The sequence below is a fragment of the Meles meles genome, chromosome 12 (genome assembly GCF_922984935.1).
Source record: "Meles meles chromosome 12, mMelMel3.1 paternal haplotype, whole genome shotgun sequence".
In the NCBI taxonomy this organism is placed as follows: Eukaryota; Metazoa; Chordata; class Mammalia; order Carnivora; family Mustelidae; genus Meles; species Meles meles.
Genome location: NC_060077.1, coordinates 51,235,937 through 51,252,654, shown reverse-complemented (window position 1 = coordinate 51,252,654; position 16,718 = coordinate 51,235,937). Strand labels below are relative to the sequence as shown.

Sequence of the window (16,718 nt, the reverse complement as noted above, 5' to 3'; positions counted from 1 at the left end):
TCCCTGTGGCCTCGGTCCAGGAGCTTGCCTTTAACTAAAGGAGACCAGAGACCTGGCGGGGGTCAAGACAGGCAAACTGACCCTTCCCTGCTGTCTAGTATCAGCATACCCCTCCTCGCTCAGGAGGGAGCGTGCTCTGAACCTGGGAATCTCACTGGATGGATCTTGAGTCACAGGTGAGGCAGGAGGCTTTTCCCCATGGGTCTGAGAACTGATCTAGAAGCACACCTCCATCTACTTTCAGTCACCACACTGGCTACAGGCTACAGGCTACAGGCTAGTTACCAGTGGCCTTCAGTTCTAGAAGACCCTACGGAAATCCCCTGTGTGGAGCCCGAGGCTTCCTTCCCCTGGTTGCACACAGCTTTCCCTTGTGTGGGAAGTAGGTGGAATCAAGAAGCTGTGGTGTTATTTCTGAGCGAGGGGTGCCGAGATGTGTTCATTCCTTCCAAGGAGCAGATTACAGCATTGTAAGGAGGCAAGGGAGGCAAGGATGCCATGTCTGAAGGACCTTCAGAGAATCCTGCTTGCTGGCTGGATGATATCAGTGTCTCTATAAATAGGTTAGACAGTCCATCAGTGACTGGATATAAGAAAATGGTAGTTGGATGTCAACACAAGCCCTGCCCTCCCACTTAGCATTGCTGTTCCCAGGGCTCAAGTAGCTTTGGACTAATAGGTACTGGGTGGTGGCAGGAGAGTTTCCCCAGGTACGTGCTGCTTCCCGGGACTTGGGCTCTGCCTAAAGAAAGCAACGGAAAGGGTTGGATGACCCCCAGCACCACCGCCTGCCTTGACCGGGGTCCCACTCGCACTTACCGAGTCTGGGCTGCAGAGGGCAGGCACCTCTCTGTCATCCTCCCATGTCCACTCACAGCTCATTCTATCCCAGCTTTGGGGAATGAAGTTGTACAGACCCTGAAGACTCCCAGCCTCAAGCTAAGGGATCGGGACCAGCGCTGCTCATACCTGGCCTTGCGAAGAAAGGGGGACCCAGAGGAGTATCCAGGGCGAAGGCCCTTAATGCTTCTTAGTTTCCATGACTTCTTGAATCAAGTAGACTCACCTTCAGGAGAAACAACTCATTTGGAAACCCCCCAAATCTTCAAAATTTGGATTAAAATAATATCAGTAAGATAAAATGGGTAAAATTGAGGGCATGAAGAGATAAGACCTACAAATAGACATTTTGATCATCGTTTCGGTAGAGATCTGTTCCTTCTGATGTCCTCATCTTGTAACTCACTCTGTTGCCCCCTGCCTCTCTGTCCCTCTCCTTTGCTGTGAGTTTGTCTTACTTTCTCCCTGGGCGTTCTTTTTCACACGGGAAATCCCCATCAGCATGGCCTCACAATCGCCAAGGCCTGATCTGGTGCCTAAGGCAACCCTCTCTTCCTAGTGCAGGGCCCAGGTAAGCCACAGGGGCACTGAAGGCTGAGGGGCCTGCTCTGGACTGAGAGAGCCGGGCCAGGCTTTGGGGAGGCAGCCTTGGGTAAAGCTGAGTTGTCAGATATGCAGACAACTGAGCCAGAGAGGCCTGTGTGGTGCTCAACGGTGCTGACACAGGCAGATCTGATCCGGGGCTGGCAGGCACTTAACCAAATAAGACGAATGGAATGTGTTCCTGCCAGTGTCACGGTGGCTCTCACAGTGTGGCCGTTCCCAGAACTCAAGTGGCTTTGGACTGATAGGCAATAGAACGAAACAAGGCCTGGAGTACACCCCGCTTCCTGGGACTGAGTTCTCGCCCACGCCCATACCCTCACCACCACCATGGCCTTGACGAAGCTCTTCTCTTGGACTCTGCATCTCTTTAAGGCTGTTACTTTTTTTCTCTTTACCGATAACTAGTTTTCCAGCCCACAGCCAGAGGGGAGATGGGTTAATGGACTTAGCCTGTCACTGTCCACACCCCTGAGCAGAGGTGATCACTCCGAACTTTCTTACTGGTTGCCTGCTGGCCTAGGGATGGGCTGCCTTTGCAGCAGGTGCTCACTCCTCACTGGTGTCCACCTTCATCACATCGACCAGGAATAGGACCTGTTGCTCTAGTCACTTCAGCCTGAAGCTGGGAAGGCGGGCCTTCTGCATGAGCTGCCCAGTGTCAAGGGACAACCAGAGAAGAAAGGCACAGAGACGGGATGTGTTAACATTTTGGAGAAAACTACTATATGTCAGACACTGTACTGGGCCCTTTGAAACTGCATTTATCTAACACGTTCTCAAAAAGACTCCTTTTTTTTTTCTGCCACCAGTGTGTCAGAATCAGAGGGCTGAGATTTTAGGATGGCCTTGGGTAAGTGGGTCCAAAGATGCTTTTTGGCTCAAAGTTGGTTCTAGGTCACAGGACTGCCTGCTCTGGGCAAGAGAATTCTTACCAATCTATATAGTCTTGTTCAGCTCAATAGGATGAGATTCTAAATGAATAATGGGTTCATTTTCTCAGCCTTATTGTATATATATGTACACAAACGCACACTATGAACATCTCCAAAGGGCAAGTGACACTTCCAAAGGGCGAGGTGTTTGGGATCCTGGATGCCAGCCAATGCTATCACTTCCATTTCAACATGTCCAAGAACAAATATTAGGATTCTCACTTTAAAATGGAAAAATAGAACTAGAATGTTAATTGACTTCCTATAACAACACTGGCTGTGTCTTTGTAATATCCTCTCATCTCTTAATATTTCCTTGCATTTTGGCCAGACTTCCAGCTGACTACCAACACCTGTGACTCACTGCCTGAAGGAGCTTACCCTGGCTGCCTGTAGAGCAGCCTAGAATTGCCAGACCTCTTCCCTGTAGGAGCCTCCAACCATGGCTGATGGGATTTGGTGGGATAACTCTGGAGCTCTCAAAGTTCCCCAGTGGACCTGAGATCCAGTTCCGACTGTGCTAACTTTCTTTAAAATTCACTCTGTCCTCTTTGCCTTCTCCTCCCTATCTTATTTTCCTATTGTCCTACATGTATTTGCCAGAACCTACTCCAAATTAGCCACTTGCCTCAAATCTTTGACTCAAGGTCTGCTTCTAGGGAAACACAAATAGACACTGCCCTCAAATTGCCCAGTGAATAGGTGGAGAGCCTAGTTGATCTGACTCAAAATTAAATATTCTTTATATTCTATGGATCTATCCAGCCACCATGTTGTTGGCCTCACAGCGGCTTTCTTCTCTCTGGCACTTACATCTCCATTCTATGAAAGCAGCCAAGCCCCCTTCTCCATGGCTGACCCAGGGCTCTGGCCTTTCCTGGCCCACTGGTCCACCCCAAGTTAGTCCCCTGTTTCAGTATCTCCCCATTTACTCATTCCCCTTGCTTGCTAATCCATACCTATAACATCAAAAGAGAGAGGAAGAGAAGGAAGGGGGGGAGGAAGGAAATAAGGAAGAAAGGAAGGAAGGGAGAAAGGAAGAGGGAGGGAGAAAGTTAGAAAGGAAAAAAGAAAACTTCACACATAGGCTTCCAACCCAGGGCAGCAGGCTCCCTCTTCCCCATTATACCCCTGTAAACAAGAGCAAGAATGGTCTAGCAACTGCATTGTCTAGAAGAAGGTGTCAGAGTCAAGGTTGCCTCCTCCATGTCTCTTCCAGAACCCTCTCAGGTATACACACTCTTGTTTTTGTTCATCTTCAAGGCAAGGGGATAAGCAGCGGGTTGACAATTAGTAATTTTTAGAAAACTCAACACCAACTTGGAGATACTAGAGAGTCCTACTCCAAATCGATTAGATATCTACAATTCCGGTGAGCTATCAAAATCCTTGCAGCGCAACATCCACTTATCTCCTTCTTTTATTGCAAATATCATTGACTGTATTTGTCACTCTCCTTCCCACTGGCCACATGCAGGGCACACCCCGGAGACAACATGGCAAGGATCAAACATTCGGAATGGATTTCACGTTAACCCCCTGCAGCTCTTCATTAAAGTTTTGAGTTTCTTTAAAAAGCAAAGTGTTGTGCTCATTCTTCCTAGGATGGAAGTAGAGAACTGGACTGTGTTCCTGACTCTGCCACTGACTCCGCAGAATGACCTTGGGTAAATTACTACGCAAGTAGTTTTATTTATCCACGAATTTGAAAACAATAGCCTCATTTTTCTCAAGAAACCTTAGAAGAAAGATAAAATGATTAATCTATAAAAGCACAATGGACTCCTTGGACAGAAGCCTTACCTACTTACATACATCGAGGTTATGTCTGTTTCCAGGTTCCAGGGATCTCGCCAAACCAGAGAACGGCTCTATTCTCAGTAGAAACTTCCTCCTTGATGTTGACATCGCCCTTCGTCCTTGTCTTTTATGTTCCTTTGGCTTTAAGGGAAAAAATAGAGAGAGGAATTAAATCCAAAATTGAGAGGACTGGCAAATGAAATTAGAATTTCAGTCCCTGCATCCAAGTTGACTATAGAAATGAGCTCATTGGACCAGTTGGAATAATCTCAGTATTGAAAGCGTTTTGTGTTCAAGCAGCTTCAATGATTTGAAGGTGGCAGCTGAGAGAGAACCAAAAGTCACTAGTTCCCCACCCCCACCCCCCCCCACTGCTCTCCCAGTTTCAAGTGCTCATTGTTTCTTCCTGGGACTGTAGGTGTGCTTTCTTTTCTTCTGTTTTCTTTCATCATCTTTATTTTATTTTCATCTGTTTTCTTTCATCGTCTTTATTTTATTTTCATCGTCTTTATTACCACTGATTTTTTTTTCTTTCCCATTTCTGTCTCTCAGTTGTCTTCTGCCTTCTTTCTTCCACTCAACTTTATCCCCATTGAGCATTTATCATGGACTCTTTTTTTTTTTTAAGATTTTATTTATTTGACAGAGAGAAAAATCACAAGAAGGCAGAGAGGCAGGCAGAGAGAGGGGGAAGCAGGCTTCCCACTGAGCAGAGAGCCTGACGCAGGGCTCAATTCCAGGACCCCAAGATCATGGCCCGAGCCGAAGGCAGAGGCTTAACCCACTGAGCCACCCAGGCACCCCTTATCAAAGACTCTTACGTCTGTCATGTTAAGTGAGAAGAGGATAAAAAGACTGAAAAAGCAGAGGAAAAGCATTCCTATTCACCTAGAAAATGCTTGTCACATAGACATGCTCGTAAATATTTAAGGAACAAATCAATAAAAATACCTAATATTTATAGAAAACAAACTTTGCGTTAAGCACTCCACACACACTTCCTACCATTCAACTACGCTGCAAGGTAGATGCTATTATTACCCCCATTTTAGTGATAAGGAGGCTGAAGCTCAGAACTAAAACAGGGTAGCCAGGTTTGCTCTGATAGAAAATGATAGAAACAGGGGCCACAAAACCAGGTCCACGTGACTGAGAAATCCCAGTTCTCAGCTACCATCCTCCCTTGTGGCAGACATATGCTTTATGCTTTACTTACATCAATTCATTAAATGGGCATTGAACGGGGAGTAAATTGCTTGATGTATGATGCAGCTGAAAAAAGCCACGGATGAGTAAGACCGAGATGGGAAGCACGACTTCAGCAGTAGCTGTGTTAACTTGGGCCGGTTCTGTAAACTCCCTGAGCTTCAAGCCCTTCATCTGTAGAATGAACATATCCGTATCTCGTTTTGGGGTTGATGCAGTGGTTAAATTAGCTTGCTCCATTCCCCTCGCCTTTTCACTAGGCAAACACAATGAAGAAGAATATTCTAGAGAGAGGACATAAGTCACCGAGACAGGAAACAGAAATGATTTTGCACGGCACACACTTTCTCCAAGAAACCCTCCCCACCCTCCAAGCTGGGATTAAACGCCCCCCCTTTTTTTTATGTTTGCCTACCATCACCTCCTTCCTGTCTTGCCTCCTGCTGTAAGTGTGCTAATTCTTCGTTTTCTCTTCTGTATCTCGCTCCTCACCCCCTGACCCTGGGGCTGCCCCATATGAGCAGGTACCAATTATGACTTGCTAGCTCTACCTCCAAAATGCAGCCCCGTGTCTGGTACCCAGTAGGTGCTCAGGAAAACATTTGTTCGATGTGTAACTAAAGATGGAAGAGCGGGGGATGAGAATGGAGGAGACAGGGCTGATGGCGTTGGGTATTAGGACTGGATGCTCACATGCATCTCCCGTTGTCCCAGTGTCCTGGTGGAAATGCAGTCTGTCTTCATCCCTCACCTAACTAAACAATCAGCTTCGGAAGCCCTTGGCTTGAGAGTTGAGAGGAACAGCTGTGGCAAGGAGGGACCAGACAGACACACTGGTTTGCATACTTAGGAAGGACCCACTTTCTAGCGACCCACCCACTGCCATCATCACCCCTATTAACCACTAGAAATAACTAGGGCTTCAGGAGGGTCTGAAGAATTCTAACTTGCTCATATCTGGAAAGATCAATCACAAAAGATATATCACTAAAAGTAATGTTATGTCATTAAACTAGAAAAATGTCAAAATTCAGTGATAGGAAGGGGCACACCTAATCACCAATATTATCATCACCAAGGGCAGCTGTTAATAGACCACAAAGGTCCCCCCACAAAAGACACGGGCACTGTGGACATTCTGAACTCAGAAAAAAACCTGGGCTCATGTAATGTACGTTTTTGCAAGCTATGTGCCTTAATCGAGTTACTTAATGTTTTTGAGGCTCCATTTCTTCATCCGTACAATGGAAATGGAAGATGACCATAGCGATAGGTGCTGGTGGGTTACGGGGCTGCCACGTGGCAGGCACTCAAAATCGGCAGACGCTGTGATCATTATGGCAGCTCTAAGGAACACCTTCAAGGCCCATAAATTGAGCTAGAACCTCCCCCAGCCAACAACTTCCAAATCCATATACCCAGCTTTGGAGTCCTAATACCAACACCCCTATCTCTCAAGGGCACCTCAAACTCAAAAGGTCTGAAACTGAAGATAGTGAATACTTACACCCACCCCGTAGCCTCCTGGGGTCGCTTCTACTCCCTCTCTGGGACATGGGGAGGCATTCCTTACACTTCTTTTGCCCCCACTCTAACAGTCTGATCAATTTCTTTTTTTTTAATATTTTATTTATTTGACAGAAAGAAATCACAAGTAGGCAGAGAGGCAGGCAGAGAGAGAGGAGGAAGCAGGCTCCCCGCGGAGCAGAGAGCCCGATGTGGGGCTCAATCCCAGGACCCTGGGATCATGACCTGAGCCAAAGGCAGAGGCTTTAACCCACTGAGCCACCCAGGCGCCCCCAGTCTGATCAATTTCTTAAATTTACTTCAAATAATTCCCTTTTTCTGCATTCTTACCTCATTGCCTTGGTTCCTGTCCTAAGAATTCCTGATGGGTTGTCACACTTGTCTTCTACATCTAGATCTGCTTACCCCCAACTGCACCTCCCCACTGTGGCTAGAATGTTCATTCTACGTCCCTGCCTTATGGAAAATCCCTGTCATCTACATGGCAAAGTCTAGACTCTTGATATGGGTGTGAGGAGTCCATCCCAACCTCAACTGCCTCCTCCTCTTATCCGCATCTCATCCTCCCAAGTGTCTTCTCATTATCCTCTTGGATAGTCTTTCCCATCCCCGGCTTGTTGAGCTACCAACTCCCCAGTATCCTCCCAGATTCATCCAGGCTTCACTTCTCTGTGAAATTTTCCCCCCGCAAAATTTCTTCAGACAAACTAAGTACCCTTGTCTCTGTTCCCCAATACCCCATGTATCCTTTTATTACAGCAATTATCACATTTTTTTCATAAACTCCTTTTTTATCAATCCAATTAAACTTTGGCCTCCTCAGAGGGCTGTAAAATTTATCTATTTTATCTTTGTTTCTACAATGCCAAACACAGCATATAGTAGTAGTTCAATATATGTGTGACAGATGAATGATCCAAGTCCTTCAGTTACATAATAGCCCATTAGTAGATCACGTTTTACAGAAGTACAGTACTTGTCAACTGCATAAAGCCAATATGAGTTAATTACCCAAATAAAGGAAAGTATGGGAATGACAATGCTCTTTACTTCAATTAAATGCAAAACATTGGTTTATTCAAGACTATTCTAGATGCTAGTGGGGGTTCCACAGATGTATACACTGACCTTTAATAAGCTTAAACTAAATGGGAGCAACAGTCACCTAAACAACCAACTGTAACAACTAACCAGGGTAAAATAAAAGGTGCTCAACAAAAGACTTAACGCTCAACCAGGTCAGACTTGCCTTTATACCCTGCTGTCCCACTTCCGCTCCCCCAGCCTCCATTAGAATGCTGCTGAGCCTTTGCCACTGTAATAATAGAGTAATTAATTGTGGTTATTTACTTAGGGTCTTTCCCCCTATAAGAATATCAGCTCTGGGTGGGCAAGGTCTTACACAGTCCACTATCCTGGGCATCTGGCCCTGTGCCGTGTGTGGTAGACCCTCAATGAGTTTAGAGGAAGAAAGAGCAATTAATGTCAATGTACAGATGAGGCACATGGAAATAGAGGCTTTAAGGACGAAGAACAAAGCTTTCAGATTTACTGCAGAGTTCATGAATAGTCCACAATTTCTTTCCATTAGATTTCTTTGAATACTCATTTTTTTCACCAGTAGTGACCTATCTTCCACCTGACTTGTCGGGCAGATCCATTCTTCAAAGTTATTTATGGAAAACTATAGCTTTCTGCCTTGGTGTACAATTTAGCTGTGGCTAAAAGAGTTTTCCCAATGAGAAAATCAAATAACAATGTGAGCTGGAATAAAATCACTTTTTTCACAGGTGGTGCAGACGAAATGCTAATGTTTTAAAGAGAGTAGAATCCCTTGCTGGAGTCATGGGTGGTTTTCATGGGGGAGAGCAGGATTTTCTATCAGCCTAGGAGATTTGGAAAGTCCCACGCAAGAGGGAGAACGTGAGTGGAGGGTGGTGAGAGCCCAGAGGAAGCAAGGAAAAGATTGTATACGTCAAGACAGGAACAGAGCACAAAGTGACCAGCCCAGTGGCGACAGACTGCCGATGCCAGCTAAAGAATCAGGACTCGGGTTTATATATAGTTGAGCCCGTTCCAGATTTTAAGGGATGAAAAGTAAGATGTTTTAGGAAGACTTATTTGGCAATAATTTTCAGGGAGACCAATTAGGATACTAAAGAACATCCAATTAAGTGATAATAAATGAAAAAGAATTTTAAGAGGCATTATGAGATGTAAATTAACCAATTTACTTTCTGATTGTTAAAGCATCTCTCAGATTTTGTGAGTGGGTGGCAAGAATGTAGTAGAACCATTTCAGAAATAGAAAAAAGCGCAGGAGGAGCCACTTTGAGAAGGAACAACATACATTTGGCTTTATAGACATTTGCCTTGGGGACAAGTAGAACAAGGTGTCCTGAAGGAAAATGGGGATGTAAGAGTCTATTCTTTTTATTACTGTTTTTATTGTTAACAGCATGGTGATGATGGTGGTGAAAATTCACTAGTACAAGCTTCGAATTTAAAATAACATCATCTCATAAGCAAATTATGGAAATGGCCCAAGTGTCCATTGACTGATGAATAGACAAAGAAGATGTGGTGTGTGTACACATACACACACACACACACACACACACACACACACACACACACACAAAATGGAATATTACTCAGCCATAAAAAAGAATGAAATATTGCCATTTGCAACAACATCGATAGATCTAGGAGGCATAATGCTAAGTGAGATAAGTCGGTGAGAGAAAGACAAATACCCTATGATTTCATTCATTTGTGAATTTCAATCAAACAAAACAAATGAATAAAGGGGGGGACATAGAGACAAACCAAAAAATGGACTCTTAACTATAGAAAATACACTGAAGGTTCCCAGAAAGGAGATGGATGGGGGATGGATGAAATACATGACAGGGATTAAGTGTATATTTATCCTATGAACACTGAGTAATGTATAGAATTGTTCGATTACTACTGTTCAGGTGAATTGTACACCTGAAATTAATATGACACTGTATGTTTAACTGTACTGGAATTAAAATTTTAAAACTTAGTAAAAAATAATAATAAAATAAAATACCATTAATCTCAGTTTTAGTAATCCAAACCCCTCAGTCATGGAAAGCCTTTGCTGTGATTGAAGGAAATGGAGTGGGGATGGGGGTGGAGAGGGAGGCTACCACTCCCCAGTAATGGTTTTTCTAAAAATGGTGATGGTGAGATAAGGGAAACTAGGAGGTCTAACGTCCTCCAACAAGAAGCCTCCTGGGGTGTCAATACTTAGAATTAACCTTAGCCCATCCCTTGATTTAGAGGTGAGGAAACTAATACTCAATAAACTAACAGGAGATTGAAGTCTCATTTATGACCAATGAAATGCCCTTCTGCAGTTTCTCCCTAGCCAAACTTGTCATTAGCAAGCAGCTTAGGGGGAACGGGGACTTCCATTTGGTCTGTGTGAGGCCTGATGTGACATCCCTACCCATAGAGGACTGTTTGTCCCTACTTAACTAAAATATTCCACCCACCATATTGGATGTCTTTCTCTCCTGGATGGTATGAGATGAACTATTACTTTTTCACTTTCATTTGCAATACTCTGTTGAGTGGTCAGTCCCTCAAATGCCATTACTGCCTGCAGAGTGCCCAGAGAGCTTGTTTAAGTTAGTCGGGAGCCCCACCCCCAGAGATTCGGCTTCCGTGTGTCCACAGTGAGGCTGGAGGATGCTGGAGAGCCTCCAGACATTCCCAGGCAGTAAGGAGTGACTTTGAACCGATCTGATTTGCCAGGCAGGTAGGACTCCAAGCCCTCCATGCCTACTTCATGAGCGGGGCTGTGTGTACATATTTTATTTGTGCTCTCTTCTGCCAAAGACTTGTTTGAATACAGATTTTCAGCACCTTGTCAAGAATTGGCAAAGTATTTATCCAAGTTAACCTTGACCTTTTGATTAATACTGTTTCTTCGACAAGGTTATAAAACAATTGTGTGGAAGCCCATCACTAAATCAAAATCACATTTACCACAATAAATAAAGCAAAGGAAACTTCTATTTTCATGAAAATCTTTGTCCACCGTCATTGCTCTCCAACATAGATGAAAATGTAAAATTTCTGAATGTCATATTGTCTGAGGCACTGCCTGATTTTTAAATGTGTAGTAGTCATCAAAAAGAAGGTGAATTTCTCCTTCTTGGTATTTCAAGACAATCTAAAATATCTCTGGTGAAAATGATTTGTATTTTCAAGTGACTGCACAAGCACAACTCTCACTTTGTGTACATGAGAAGGACGTCCTGATTATGTGCAGGGAGTCATTGTGCCGCACTGTTTTCCTATTTAGAATAACAAAAAAAACTGACACTAGTCTCTTTGATTTAAAAAGAAGGGGAAAATTAATCCATTAATTAATTGATTTAAAAAGTAGAAGAAATCATAATCATGATATAATCAAGGTAAAACCACTATTGATGTTTGGGAGAAGTTTACAAAGACCAGAAGCTGGCATTGGCAAGAATACCCTGGTAGACTTTTTTGTAAATTTATTTTTTAACTAAATACGGTATAAAGGCTGGTGGAAGTGTAATATGATTGTGTAAATAAATCCTGTTAATAGATATACAGATACATTTTTTTTGCTGTATCTTATGAAATAAAGAATCCACCTCTGGTTTTAAAAAATCACATTTCACCTTGAAACTTGTGAGATAAAGAATCCACCTCTGATTTTAGAGAATCACATTTACTCATTGAACAATTATTTATTGATCATTTTCAATGTGTCGGGCAACACGCTAGGTACCAGAGATCCAAAAGAGAACAAAAAAGATAAGACCTCTACAGTCATATTCTAGGGCAATAGAGGTAGGAAAAGGAGGAGACAACATAGAAGTAAGTAAATGAAATCATTTCACGTTGCAATAAATGCAATGAGGAAAATAACCAGGGTTCTTATTGGGGAACATTATATGGGAGAGAATCTCAGAGGAGAACATAATTTAGAGAAGGTGGACAGGGAATGTCTCCCCACAGAGGTGATTTTCTGAGAGTGAAGAGAAGAACCAGGTGTGCTGGCTCCTAAGCGCTTGAATAACATAGTGAGAAGTAGAGAACTGCAAAACTGGAAGTAGTGATGAACTGGAAGGTTAGGGGATGGTGTTCAGAGAGATGATGGAAGTGGCACAGGCTCTGGTGGTGGCAAGGTCCACGTGCAATGAAGAACACTTCAGTTAAAAGTGAAGTGGTTGGGACGCCTGGGTGGCTCAGTCGGTTAAGCATCTGCCTTCAGCTCAGGTCATGGTCCCAGGGTCCTGGGATTGAGCCCCGCATTGGGTTCCCTGTTCAGCGGGGAGCCTGCTTCTCCCTCTGCCCCCCCCCCCGCCCCTCCCCCTGCCCAAGCTCACTTGCTTGCACTCTTTCTCTCTCACACAAATAAATAAAATCTTAAAAAAAAAAAAAAAAGCGAGGTCTTCAAGGGGCCAAGAGTTTATTGGGTGTCAGAGTCATCACACACAGTGACAAGAATGGGGATGAGAAGTAAAGTCTAAGCTAGGACCTCCCTTCAATGCCTGAAACAGAAAGATCAGGGCAAAGGCAGCTGATGGTGTAAGGAGGTGGAAGGGAAGTTCAGCAGGACACACGCACTTCACAGAAGCAGAAGCTTTTGCTGGTGGACATGTTCTGGAAGCATCAGTAAAGTCCAAGGAAATCATTCCCTTCCCTTCTGGCCTGAGGGACAAGTGGTTCAAGGAAATAAAGTTGTGTCTACTTGAGAAAATACAAGGGAAGCAGAGTCTTGGGGGCCAGCCAGGTTTCATGTAGAGAAAGTCATGGGAAACAAACATTCCAGAAGTCTCTGGAGATTAAAGGGGAATTTGATGACCACAAGCAGAAAGTCCAGAGGGCACAGTGGAAGGCTGATTTCATTTTTGTTCTTGTCAGTGGGGCAGGGAGAGAACTAATTAGGGTACATGTAGAGACACACGAATTATAGTCTGGATAATAATGGACAGCTGGGAAATCTTGAAATTTACTAGGTCACTGGGATAAAACATTATTACTACTACTATAAAATAATAATAATAGCAATTATTATTTATAGATGTAGTAGTAGAAGAAGTAGCAGCAGAAATACATTGACAGTTTTATATCAGGCTTATGCTAAGTACTTACCATGCAGTCAACTAATAACTCCATGATCTTCCAAAGCTCAAGTCAAATTGCACATCATCTGTGAAAATTTTATGGGCTTCAGGTCTTTGATAAGAAGAGTAAAGATGGATTCAGGGTTTTGACATCATTTTGGCGGTCTCTGAAAAAACAGAATACAAACGATTTTAGAGTTAGGACTCCAAACATTTGACTCAATTGTAAGGAAGAGTTGAGCAGCTGTTTTATGTGGCTACCAAGTTGGTATATGATGATGAGGGGTTATTCACACAATCTTCTTGCACCAGAAAGAAGCAGTCCCTACCCCCATCCCACCCCACTTAAATCTCAGCTAGTAGAAGGACAATGATACCTGGAAGTGGGTCCCATCCACAGGACTTTACTTCTCTGCTCTTTTGTTCAATTTTCTAGAACATTCCTAATCAACCTAGAAGACCTAATTCCATTTATTCATTCACCATTCTAGACACAGGGGATACAGTGGTTAACTGGATGGATGGGTGGAAGGTTGGATGGTTGGATGGATGGATGGATGGATGGATGGATGATAAATAATTAGAGAGATAGATAACCTCTAAGAAACTTTCCCCACCACTCCCTTCACCACTGAGCTGGTGGCCCCATGCATTACTCCCACAGCACATCATTTATTCATTAGTTTTCCAACAACATGCTGACAATTCTATATGTATGTGTCCAGGCCAGTCTTCTCCTCAACCATCCTTTTCAAGTCTAAGTGAGATTACGTTACTTCTCTGCTCAGAGCCCTTCAAAATCTCCTTAGTTTGCCCAGAGTAAAAGCAAAAGTCCTTAAAATTTTTATCCCTAAGAGACGATAGCACCTTGTAAATCCCATCTTCCATGTCTTCCCTTATGTAGTCATTCATTGCCAGAACCGTAGGAAGGATGTAGTCAGATGAACTGTAGATGGTAGGTAGGCTGATTCATCCCACTGACAAGAGAACTAAATTCTTGTTCTGCTTTTCATACAATTTTATACAGCAGGGTATCAAATAAACTTTTCTGGATTCCCTAATTCTTCCCTTGGGAAGGAGGAAAGTTTTTGTACATGAATGAAATTGCATGATTATAGTTATTAAGTTATTATGATAAATAAATTTTATAAAATAAAACACTTCCAAGGGAAAAAGCTATCTCTTTTTGCAAGTGCTTGGAATACTGAAATGGTCTTGAGGATTTTATAGTTAGCTTTGCTACAATTTTAAGTCGTAATTTATGACTTTGAACTCTTCTGTGCTTTATAGTATACCCCAAAAGCAACAACAAAAAAAGTTCAATCCAAATACAGCTGCATTTTGTACTTACATTCAGTGCACTAGTGCTGAATCAGTGCTGAAGATAATATGTTCCTGAATAGCTCAAGAGTCATAGACCTACAGGATGATGGAGTACGTTCTATTGTGTTTACAGGCAAAGCTAAGATGGAAATTCAGGATACTCTCCTTTCCATCTTGTGGTTACCGTGTGTGTGTTTTGGAAGGTTACATAATTGATAACCATAGATAACAAAGATAGTACAAAAACAATAACTGATTCACTATGATCATAGATTCAAAACAATACTAGTAGTTTTATCCCAATAATACTCATAATATAGCATGAAAAAATCTATTAATGTAAAAAAAAAATCTATTAATGTAATGCAGCACATTAACATTAAATGAATGATAACATGTAAGTAACCCAAATATATATAATATAAAATGTGAAACTTCGGTTTAGAAGGAAGCATAGACACCATTCTTCATTGTTATATTTTCTCTGAAGAAACTTAACTACAAAATGTATAGTCAGCATGCTTTACTCAATTGTTTTGGCAGCTTACAAGAAATGTGCTCTCCTCAATAGTATTCTTAAACAAATATGATTCTTGTATAACCAGGTTTGTGAATATGCTTTTAACTTTTCTCCTTCTCCATTTAACAGAACCCTAAGTTCCATATAACTGAGGCTCCCAAGGGAAAAAAGGAAAATCTTCTGCTCAACTCTGAGAGGCCAACTAGGCTCTTAAGGAAGACCAGCCACCCACAAGGAGAGGATGGAGCTTTCGGTAAGACCACAGGGCCACCAACAATTAAACTGAGTGAAAAACATGAAGGAAGTAGGACTGTTTTTAAGAAGTTCAACGAAATGAAGTGGCCATTGAACAACCACCCTTTAAACAAAAGTTTAGTCAAAGACAACAAATGGAAGGAAACAGATGTGGCCCAGGAGACACGCAGATCTTTCCTTCAGGAGTTTTGCAAGAAATATGGTGGGGTGAGTCGTCCTCAGTCACATCTTTTTCATATGGTATCCAGGATCTATGTGGAAGATAAACACAAGATCTTATATTGTGAGGTGCCCAAGGCCGGCTGCTCCAACTGGAAGAGAATTCTGATGGTACTAAGTGGGTTGGCTTCGTCTGCATACAACATCTCCCATGATGCTGTTCACTACGGGAAGCATTTGAAAAAACTAGATAGCTTCGACTTAAAAGGGATATACACTCGTCTGAACACCTACACCAAAGCTGTTTTTGTTCGTGATCCCATGGAAAGGTTAGTGTCAGCATTTAGGGACAAGTTTGAACACCCCAATAGCTATTACCATCCGGTATTTGGGAAAGCGATTATAAAGAAATATCGACCAAATGCCTGTGAAGAAGCATTAAATAATGGATCTGGAGTCAAATTCAAAGAGTTCGTGCACTATTTGCTGGATTCCCGCCGTCCCGTAGGAATGGACATTCACTGGGAGAAGGTCAGCAAACTCTGCTATCCGTGTTTGATCAACTATGATTTTGTAGGGAAATTCGAAACTTTGGAAGAAGATGCCAATTACTTTTTACAGCTCGTGGGTGCTCCAAAAGAGCTGAAATTTCCAAACTTTAAGGATAGGCACTCTTCTGATGAAAGAACCAATGCTCAAGTCGTGAGACAATATTTAAAGGATCTGACTAGAACTGAGAGACAATTAATCTATGACTTTTATTACCTGGACTATTTGATGTTTAATTATACAACTCCATTTTTGTAGTTTGCATTCATTTTCTAAAACCCTGTATTTTCTCCATGATGATGGCCTCCAATCAGCTAACTGTAATTTTCCTACAATTCTCTGTAAGAGAGAGAGTTTAACTAAGTGCAGTTGTCTCGATTTAATGAAGATTTTTCCCACATAGTTTGACACCAATTGGCACAAAGTTATAGGAAAATTACCTTACAGAGACGTGTAAACAACTTGAGTTGCTCTCAAAGGTTTGGGAAATAGCTGCTTTTGCATTATGGATTATGTTATAGAAGCAATAACCTAGCCAGCTGCTGCATTAGCTTCAACAGCCTCTTGCAATGATAGGAAAAGGGATCTAAAATAGCATGAGTATATGTCTACATCCTGGAATTTGATGTCTAAAATGCATGGATGTCTTTTTAGCGGTCTGTGACATACTACTCGCACACTGGAGAGTTTTCTTACACCCTGGAAATCTTTCTATCAACTGTGATGATAAATCAATTTTGAAATAATATTTTGGACCTAGGCATTCAACTTTAGATTGGAAGGCGTATGTGATTTGCAATATGAGAATATAGCAGAAAAACCAGATGAGGCTATGGCTTTTTATATTCAACAGCCAAT

General features: G+C 42.5%; 1 protein-coding gene across 1 annotated transcript in view; it reads left to right on the top strand.

Moving 5' to 3' along the window:
- The window catches only part of CHST9 (carbohydrate sulfotransferase 9), a 28,547-nt gene extending 12,268 nt beyond the window's left edge, over positions 1-16,279 (top strand). The window contains exon 3 of the mRNA XM_046024353.1: positions 15,027-16,279. Coding sequence (XP_045880309.1) covers positions 15,027-16,118 — 1,092 coding nt within the window. The 3' untranslated portion in view covers positions 16,119-16,279. The remainder of the gene's footprint in view (positions 1-15,026) is intronic.
- The last annotated feature ends 439 nt before the right edge of the window (positions 16,280-16,718 follow it).